The 9,637-nt window shown below is 37.0% G+C and overlaps 1 protein-coding gene across 1 annotated transcript; it reads right to left on the reverse strand.

Moving 5' to 3' along the window:
• Positions 1 to 7,959: 7,959 nt before the first annotated feature.
• On the reverse strand, positions 7,960 to 9,637 carry LOC150052843 (olfactory receptor 4A16-like). Its single transcript, XM_090349235.1, has 2 exons — positions 9,606 to 9,637; positions 7,960 to 8,890 (listed from the first exon to the last, which is right to left on the reverse strand). The coding sequence occupies exons 1-2, from the start codon at positions 9,614 to 9,616 to the stop codon at positions 7,960 to 7,962; spliced, it is 942 nt and encodes a 313-aa protein (XP_090205361.1). The 5' UTR covers positions 9,617 to 9,637.

Here is a 9,637-nt window from a genome sequence, read left to right on the forward strand (position 1 = left end):
CATCCACTCCTCTAGCAAGGCTGGCTTCTATTGACAACTCAGGACAGACGACTCTTCAGGAAGTTATAGACAGCTCTAGACATGGGTATTAGGAGGACAGCATCATTGTGTCTTCTATACATAGACCATGGCATCCTGTATCAGGGAACACACCATCTTTACATTTTCTAAATGGTAAATACACAGAAAATTTTAGTTAGCATCTACTGAGTTCCTCTTCCAAGAAGTGCAACAACTCTTTTGGGGGAAAATTGTATTTCCTCTTGGATGGCGTGCTTTGTCTAAAGGTATAGGGTTCCTTCTCAAATTGAGTACTTCCCTAGAAGAAGAGTAGAAAAAGGTTTATCTCTCATTTATATATTTAAAACGTTTTGTAGAAAAGAAGCTTCCAAAAAATACAGATCTCAGCAAACACACCAGGAATATTTTTTCTTTTTTTATTGTTGGGATAATGTATAGAGGGTTTACAGTTACATTCTTCAGTTAGTAGGTGCATTAGTTATCACACATTGATATCCCCTCTAATGCTTTTGTACCCATTTCCCTCCCCCTCACCCCCTCCAAATCATCTTGTTTCCCCCTTCCCTTTCCTATTTCAAAGAAATGTATATACAATATACCAGATAGCAAAGTCAGATACAGTAATAATATGAGATTAACCATAAAGGCAAAAAAGAGAAGAGAAACAACATTGTATATTAAGAACAACAATCACACAACAAAAAGCTCTTGTTTCCAAATCCTAGAGTTCCTTTCATTTAGTCTCATTCTATATGACCTGATGTAACTAGGTTTTGAGCTATTGTAATCCTCTGCTAGGAAAGTCCTAGATGTGTACTAATTATTACAAGTGGGGGAAACCATTAAGCCTATGTTCCTTTGGGTATGGCTTACTTCACTTAATAATGATTTTTTCCAAGTTTTTCCATTTCCTTACAAATAGGGTGATGTCATTCTTTCTGATGGCAGCATAGAATTCCATTGTGTTTAAGGACCATATCTTCTTGATCCAATCATTTACTGAGGGGCATCTGGGTTGATTCCATATCTTTGCTATGGTAAATAATGTGGCAATGAACATCGTTGTGCTAGTGGCTTTAGTGTGCCCTTATATCTGCCATACTGCTTTCCATAGTGGTTGAACGAGTTTGCACTCCCACTAACAGTGTAGTAGTGATCCCTCCTGTCCACATCCCCTCCAGCATCTGTTATTATTAGATTTCTTGATCATGATCATTCTAACTGGAGTGAGGTGGAATCTCAAAGTTGTTTTATTTGCATTTCTTTTATGACCAGAGATGTTGAGCATTTCTTCATGTGTCTATAGGCCATTCTTATTTCCTCTTCAGAGAAGTGTCTCTTCAAGTTTTTAGCCCACCTTTTAATAGGATGGTTGTTTCTTTGAAGATTTATTTTGGAGAGATTCAATTTTTTTAGCTGTTGATATATTTTAGATATGAGGCCCTTGTCTGTTGTATGGCTAGTGAAGATCTTCTCACCCTCTGTGGACTTTCTACTGAACTTGCTAGCTATGTCCTTTGCCACAAGAAGCCTTGTAGTTTAATGAAGTCCCATTTGTCCAAACTTTCCTTCATTTGTTGTGTTTGAGGGTTTTTATTAAGAAAGTTTTGACCTGTGCCCAGGAGCACACAAGGACATTTTTATCCTCTTTCCTGAAATCTATCATTCAGAAGTGCCTATAATTTTGCAATATATAACTAGCATAAATTCAGCCCTTCATCTCACTATATTTGTTGAGAGTAACTTTACAACATGGTCTGTATAGCATCAATTTCACTCCTGTAAAACCAATTTCAGTGCCATAAATTTCTCTATGAGAGGTTTGTCTTTCAAGTTTCAAAGTATTAACCAGTATTTTGGTAGTGCTGAGATTTGAACTCAGAGTCAAATTTCTCTGTCACAAAGTTCTCTAGGCCCAGTTCTCTATAACTTCAGCCCTACCTCCAACCCTTATGTCCAGAAGTTATAAGAGTAATTATGTTTCAAGAAATTTGACTCTGAACTGTATCAAATAATTCCAGAATTAATTATCTCACTTATAGCTATAACCCCTACTAAATATCACGTTGCCTGTCAGTTTTATCAGGAGCTATAATTCTGTCCACTTCATTCTAGCAATTCCTAACATTTGTGTTTACATTCCATTAGGATTTTAGCAATATTTTTAACTAACTCATTAGCAAACATTTAAAACTAGCCCATTTATCTCTCCAGCTGTTATATCAGGAGCGAAGTTTATAATTTATTTATCAGCTTTACTAGGTCCTGAGAAAGCTCAAAACTGAGGTTCAGTGAGGAGATTCAAAAAGCTAGTATATTAAAGAGAAAGTTTGTGTGGGAATCTAAGCACACCATACCAGATAAGGAAAGCCTGGGTCTAAACAGCATGTAATATAATTACAAAGTAGTCTCAAGGTGCACATTATAAAATACAGGGTTACAATGAATTCAGAATCCATTAACATTCAACTACCTATACCATTATAAAAAGAACTCTACCTCTTTTTATTTTGACTTATTTTTGTATGTGCATATACAAATGACAATCCCCACGCATGTTACTGATTCCTGAAGAATGCTGCCAATGATGAGTGGGGTGTAATATTTACTGTAATCTAGGAATGGCTGTCAGGAAGATTTACTGTAATATTTATTGTAACCCAGGAATGGCTGTGGCCCAATGTTGAGCAATATCGCCTCAAGAAACACATGGCTTGTATTGCCATCCAAGGTTTATTCATTTACTATCACTATGACCTTGGGCAACTGAACTTCCAGTGTCCTGGCTTCTTCCTTTCACAATAGATATCCATAGTATTCACTGCTCCTTGGGTTATTGTGCTGCTGTGCTATGATAGAGTTCAAACACTTTACCCGGTGCCTTATGAACTCTAAATAAGTAGTATCTGGTATTAACATTTTGAATGCTTTGCTATAAGACTCTTGGGTCTCTGCATGACTCTCATAAGCCAATGCTGCCTTCCTGGCTCACTGACCCCTTCACAGCCATGGGGCTGGATTTCAGAAATAAATCACCTCTCCCTTTTCTAAGGTCCATATTGCCTGTGGGAGATCAACTTCAGTAGCTGCCCAGACCCCCTACTCTGCACTCTGTGTACCCACAACTCTGTCCAGTGTTACCTGGTTCTCCTCTTCAGAGCCAATTAAATTCCAAACTAATCTGTTGAGGTCTCTGTCTTCTTTCTCTTTTCTTGTCTGTTTGACCTTTGCTAGCATAAAAAAATAATGAAGTTTAGTTCTTTGAATATTAGAATAAAAATAGAGTACTTGAACCTACCATACTTAAACTTACATAAACTCTCCTGTAAGTCATAACACAGTTGACGCTGTGAAAAGTGAAGAATAATATGAATAGGTCCCTCTTAAATCATTAAGCTAACATTTTCTACAAAAAATAAGGCCGATTTTATGAACAGGAGTTTGACATTGAAAAACTTACCATTACAAAATTACCCAATGTAGTATATTGCAATAATTAACAAGTCTAGCAGATGAAGGGAAAGTACTAATCTGATCCCAGATTTTCCTGTGTATGCATATTAACTTGTTCACTGGGATCATATTAAGGGTGTATGCATAAAAGGTAATACTTTAAGTGTTCCATTACATCCTAACAAACTGAATATAATATACAGTTTAAATACTGAATATAACATATGTAATTTAAATACTACCACTGAGGAAAGACTTAGAAAAAATCCTATTAAGTGAAGTAAGCCAGACTCAAAGGAACTTAGGCTCAATGGTTTCCCTCATTTGTCATAATCAGTAGAAACCTTGGACTCTCTCAGCAGAGATTTACAATAGAATAAAACCTAGATACATAAGGCCAAATAGGATGACACTAAATGAAAGGACCTCTAGGATATAGAAACAAAAGCCATATAGTGAGTGCTTGTTGTCCTTAATATACTATATTATCTCTCATCTCTTTTGCTGTCCCTTGGATAGCTCATATTGTTACAGTATTTCACCTTATTATCTGATATATTGTATACATGCTTGATTGGTTATTTGAAATTGGATAGGGAAGGGGGAAACAACATGAGCGGCGGGGGGGCAGGGGGGCACGTGGGAAATGGGGACCACGACATGAGAAAGGGTGTCAATGTATGTGAAGTAATGCACCTTCTATCTAGTGAATATAATGTAACCCTTCTATTAAATACAATAAAAAGTATATGGAAAGAAATACTACCATTGAAATACAGGCATAAGTAGATTTCTTCATTAACTTATCATGGAAATTATAATATACCATGAACTACACAAATGATTTTTTCTGGTTTTGTTATATGTATTATATACAGCATTTCTTATTTGGAACTATAGACAAAAACACAATCAGGCTATAATATTAAACATACTATGTTGTGTATATTCTGGTTAAATTCTGTGGTTTGCCAATAAAATTTTCCAATTCAGATAGTACTTGTAAAATTATATATCCTTTAATATATTGGCTATAGTTTAGTGCACCACAACATCAGTCAACTAGTATCCCTTCCCCTGATTTCATTCACTGACTTCTTGAATAAGATTCTCATTATAGAAAAACCAAGTTATTTTATTCAGGGTGACTGCAGATAGCTCATGTTCCTGTTCATCTTCATAGAAAACATGGAAATGTATGGCTGGTCATAGCTGACCAACGCCAAGTAGCTACAACAAACAAACCAGCACAGACTTTCCATTATTGGTCTTTCCGAGGATTGTAATATCAGTACAATTAAATAAAATACCAATAGCTACAAGATGGTATACAAGGTGGCTGGGTACTCTTACCTTCTGTGGAAACACCTTCACAGGAAATAAAGATGAGATATTTCCATGGCAATAACAAAAGTAACCTAACTTACTCTTCTCTGACATGAATAAATAAAAATATAACAATGGTAAAAATCAGTCTTTTTTTTCTCCTTCCATTCAATTGAAGTTTGCTTTACAAATTTACCACAGACTTGTGTGTTTAGTTTCTAGACCCCACAAATGCCATGCTTAAATTCTATACAAAGGCTATGTTTAAATTTTCTTAGTATAGACAAAGCTGGAAGTTCTCACAGGTACAAGCACACTCTTGGCTCTTTCAGTCACTCAGATAGCATCATCCTGAATGCGTGTTCCTCCTTACCATAACATGTCTGCATTCTTAGAACATATTTAGCCTTCTACAAATATTTTTATGAGCCACCATGGATATAACCTCAAATAGGACACACACAGAACACTAAGTACAACTGAAGACATATTAAAACTTGTGCTGATGATAAATTCATAGCGATTTATCAGGAAAACAATACCATTACTTATGTTTGCAGAAATACTGGGACCTTTTGTATCACCACTATGCTTTAATAGATTAGCTTGTTAAAATATTTGGAACTGATTCAAATGAAGCAATCCACTCCTAAACAGGTTTCTTCCCCCCTTGACCAATCCCTAGAGAAAACAGACTTGGATCTTGTGATGAATAAGTAGCTGGATTCCAACTGATAGGAGAAGATCATAATTTATAAAGAAAATTTCCAAATTGTAATGATTGAGAATACTATGGACTGGGCCCAGAGTTTGGCCTAGTGGTAGAGTGCTTGCCTAGCATGCATGAAGACCTGGTTTGATTCCACGATACCACATACATAGAAAAGGCTTTGGCTCAAGTGGTAGAGCACTAGCCTTGAGGAAAGCCCAAGGATAGTGCTCAGATCCTGAGTTCAGTCCCCAGGACTGGCAAAAACAAAAAGCAAAAAACTATGAACTATGAATTTACTTTCTTCTATATTCTGGTTTTGACCATCCTACCAAATTGATAGTGTCTTCCTCACTCAGTCAATTGGTTGTCTATTCACTACATTGACTATTTCCTCTGCTCTGTGGAAGCTTTTGTGTTTGATAATTCTTCTAGTTGCCTTTTTTCGTTGCTTTTACGGTCTATCCAAAAAAATTTGTCCACTACAATATATTGAAGAATTTCCTCTTTGTTATCCTCTTTTCACTTCAGACTGCCTTTAAGTAGAATAAAGGAGTTGCCTTTAACAAAGCAGTTTATGAATATAATATGTCTCGGTCAATTTCAGTCCCTTCAACATTCTTCCCCCTCCCTTCTCTACCCACCCCTTCCCTCACTCTTCTTAATGTTGTAGAGTATGCACTAGATTCATTGTTTTTCTGTTTGTCTTTTTGTTTTTGCCAGTCCTGGGCCTTGAACTCAAGGCCTGGGCACCGTCCTTGGGCTTTCTCAAGGCTAGTGCTCTACCCTTGTATCACTGCACCACTTCTGGCTTTTACTGTATATGTGGTAGCGAGTAATGGAACCCAGGGTTTTGTGCATGCTAGGAGAGTACTCTACCACTAGGCCACACTCCTGGACCCTACATTGGATTCTTGTCACCATTTACCTTTTTTCCTGTTTTCCTCTCTTCACCTCCCAGTGTTAAATTTTTTTGCTACTTTGAGCTGGTTTGGGTAGATGAAAAGCAATAAAAGTTTGAACTTAAGTCACCTTATTATGGATTTCCACTTTACCAAGTACCATTCATTGAGTTGGCTGACCCTTCCCTAGTGCAATTTCTTGTGAAATTTGCTGGATATCAAGAGGTTGCAAATATAAAAATATATCTATCTGTGGATTAAGTACTAGGAAAGAATAAGCTCAGTATACATAGCATCCTTACACCAGTTTATTTACATGTCCACATCTGCCCATTTGTATTCTTGAACTAGTGAACACCAGGATATTGATTACACATTTCAGTGTGTTTTTCATATTTAAATAAAGTCAGTAGGTGACAGATGATCCAGAACAACAAAACTACTGGAGACATTGTGAGATGATATTCATGAAAATTTTCTTCACTTAAGTGACTATTTTGATATAAATACATGTCTATGCTATAATATTGCATATCTGTGCAATATATAACATATTTCAACAAAAAGCAAAATAAGCACAAAATATAGATATGGAACCATATTGCAATGAAAGAGAATACACATACTTCCTGATTTCTTATGTTTCAAAGTGAATATGAATGGAAAAATTCTTTTATGATATACATTTTCATGCCAGTATATTATTATACCAAAATATACTCTTTGTACCTCTTTGCAAGTTTTAAATACAACCTTAAGCAAACATTCTGCTTATACACAAACACATTTCTTCATCAATTCAAATGGCATATATTTTTATTATTAAATGGCTAATTTGTACATTAGGTGAGGAAGTTTGAAAACAAAGATTTACAACATTGACATAGTTTTAAAAAGAAAATATCTTTCCTGCAAGAATAACTAGAATCTGGTTTTGTCACCAATCATATCATATCCAACAACATGTCAATTATACTGTCATTACCCTAATGCAGTACCATCTGTCATGAAAATGTCCTAATGAACAATGTACAGGCAGTGACCTGAGAAACAGAAAATCATCCACATGGCATTTTGTGTCATACATGTATATAAATACCAAATACAGATTGAAAAGGGAACAATGCAAAAATTCCTTTATCAAAATCCCTTTTAGTCCCACAAATGTGCTGAGAGCTGCTTTTATAAATATGGTATGATGACAGTAAATTTTGAACAAGTTAGCTTATTGTGTCGCTTTTCATTCTATTTTTATTTTGTGGCTTTAAAGGGGAAAAGCACTTTCCTTAAGGTTTACTTAATCTGTACTAAGTTAAAACAAATATCATAAATTATCCCTTTACCTACAATAATACATTTTAAGCCTATGACTTGTATTCCTTTTGCAGAAATTTTCTCAAAGTCAATTACAAAACTAATGGATGACTTATTTAGCTTTCAAGAGACCATTAACTGGGTTTATACATTCCAACACAATTGACTGAGTACCTCACATCATCCTTTGTTAGAATTTGGTCAGTGTTGGCCGCTTTAGAATTCATATCCTGTTCAGTGCAGACGCTTTCTCACTGGACACTGAAACTTCTCCCACCAGAGTTTGTCCATAGACCTTTTCATCTCTGAGTTTCTCAATGTATAGATCAAGGGATTCAACATGGGAGTGATAACTGTGCAAAAAACGTTCACAAATTTATCAACGGGAAGATTGTAAACAGGCCTGACATACATGAAGATACAGGGAACGAAAAACAGGACCACCACCGTGATGTGGGAGCTGCAGGTGGACAGGGCTTTGCGCCTCCCCTCCTGACTGTGAGTCTTGAGATGCTTCAGGATGACGCCATAGGAGATGAGCAGAAGGGTGAAGACCACCGTACAGATGGCACCAGTGTTTGCAACCACAGTGAGGCCTATGACATAGGTGTCGGTGCACGCAAGTTCCAGTAATGGGTACATTTCACAGATGAAATGGTCAATGATATTGGGACCACAGAAAGGGAGATTGTATACAAAGGCAAGCTGACCCATAGAGTGTGCAAACCCTCCGGCACAGGCCACCACCAAGAAGATGACACAAACGCGTCGATTCACGATGGTCAAATAGTGCAATGGCTTACAAATGGCCACGTAGCGATCATAGGCCATCACCACCAGAAGGAAGACCTCGACACCCCCAAATAAATGCACTATAAAGAGCTGACCCATGCAAGCTTCAAAGGAAATAGTCGTTTCCTCAGACAGTAAGTCTGTAATCAATTTGGGAGAGGTGGCACTGGAAAAAAGGGCATCCATGAGAGAGAGAGAAGTCAAAAAGAAGTACATTGGGGACCCTAAGGAGGGACTGCCAATGACAGTCGCCACAATGAGCAGGTTGCCCACCATGGTCACCGTGTAGCTGAGTAAAAAGAGGACAAATAATACTTTTTGCACATCTGGATCCGGAGTGAGGCCCAGGAGGATGAATCCTGTGACATTGCTCCCCTTTCCCATTGGTTTCCACAAGGATTGCTTCAGAGACAGAAGCTCAGGAGAAGACTACCTGCTGTGAAAATGTGAATGAAACTATGACCCCTTACCTCACAGATCCCAGCATCCTTACATCTTCTAGGAGGCAAATTTGCAGCAAATGTTGAGTTGGCGTCTACTGAGTTTGTCTTCCAAGAATCCCAGTAGACTTATTTGTACACAATTCTATTTCTCTATTGAAATTCCTGCTTAGGCTACAAGTGTACCTTTCTTTCCTGTGGTCCGTAGTACTCAACTGAGAAGAGAAGAAAAAATATAGCCATCCTTTAAATCTCCTTATATATAATAGTTTACTATTTGACACTAGTCCCAGCAAACATGCAGAGAAATGTTTTCTTCTTTTACAAAGTGTACTTCATAGTGGCACCCCTAGTGCCAAAATGCACTGATGAATAATTCTTCAGTCCTTCACTTTGATATACTTGTGGAGAGCAACTTTACCTATAACCTGAATGATGTGGCAATTACTAAGCATCCCAGAGCATCCATTTTAATTCTGTGAGTCACTCCATTAGAGGTCTTTCCTTCAAGTTTCAAAATACATTATGTATTCATAGGACTCATGAGAGTTCAGGAGACTTGACTTTAAACTTAACAAATACATGTTTCTTAACACATTTTTGAACCTAGCAATGCCTTGACCTGACTATGACTGTCAGGTAGTCATATGATGTAGCATATGTTTTGTAAGAAATAGAAA

This window comes from Megascapheus bottae, chromosome 16 (assembly GCF_031878675.1).
Source record: "Megascapheus bottae isolate mThoBot1 chromosome 16, mThoBot2.hap1, whole genome shotgun sequence".
NCBI lineage: Eukaryota > Metazoa > Chordata > Mammalia > Rodentia > Geomyidae > Megascapheus > Megascapheus bottae.